The following is an 852-nucleotide window of genomic DNA, read 5'->3' on the forward strand; positions in this document are numbered from 1 at the left end:
CACCTTTCCAACCGAGCGTGCGTCCTCTACATATCCGAGGCCGACCTGGTGGCAGGAAACGCGTTCAAGAGGCGACTCGTCCGCTTCCGTAAGGTAAGTCATCGAAACTTTCTATTCATTTATGTGACAAGATGTATACAAGACCGCAAGACCTCCGTTGTATTTATTATTATCCATATTAATATTATTATTGTCATTATTACTATTATTAGTATTTACAATTACCCAAATATAATATTTATACCCATTTTTTAATAAAGGTAGATTTAGATTGGGTTAGGCCCCTGGCAGGTTTTTCTTGCTAATATTCCATGTCCTGTCCTGCACTATTGCCCAGAATGCGTGTAGTCGGGTATGCGGCCAGCGGGGGCCCCGCACTAATCTAAAGCAGAAATAGCCGCCACCCCCGAGCATCACTGAGGGGCTGATTTATAAACATATCTGTGAACGTTCGTCCTATGCAGATAGAAGCACAAACGAGCGTTCTTTATTCTTATCTTTACAAGTGTAACTAAATGTGAATGTTCTGATTGTAATATCACATTATGGCCACTAGATGGCGGCAAATGAAGTATTTATTTATTTTCTAAGCCACTAAACTTCCCTGTATTCACTAAACACTGAAATCTCTATTTTGGGTGATGTGACTCCAGGACCTGATTTTTCTCTCGTTATGTTTTTGGAAGGCCAGCAATTTGAAAGGCGTGGTCATAGCAGAGAGGACGCGGCTGAGCGAGCAGTACTTTCCTCCAGTGCAGAACTTTGTTGTTCTTGAGCTCGGCATGTCGTTAATTCCGGTCGCCAGTCAGAGCGAAGCAGCACAGCTCATCCTTTGTTTGGTAAGTGATGGCG

At 43.0% G+C, this 852-nt stretch overlaps 1 protein-coding gene across 1 annotated transcript in view; it reads left to right on the forward strand.

Annotated features, from left to right (window-relative positions):
• The window catches only part of FAAP24 (Fanconi anemia core complex associated protein 24), a 3,090-nt gene that overhangs the window by 1,289 nt on the left and 949 nt on the right, over positions 1-852 (forward strand). The window contains exons 2-3 of the mRNA XM_018570754.1: positions 4-93; positions 687-839. Coding sequence (XP_018426256.1) covers positions 4-93; positions 687-839 — 243 coding nt within the window. The remainder of the gene's footprint in view (positions 1-3; positions 94-686; positions 840-852) is intronic.

Source organism: Nanorana parkeri, unplaced genomic scaffold, assembly GCF_000935625.1.
Source record: "Nanorana parkeri isolate BGI_ZX_2015 unplaced genomic scaffold, ASM93562v1 scaffold1590, whole genome shotgun sequence".
In the NCBI taxonomy this organism is placed as follows: Eukaryota; Metazoa; Chordata; class Amphibia; order Anura; family Dicroglossidae; genus Nanorana; species Nanorana parkeri.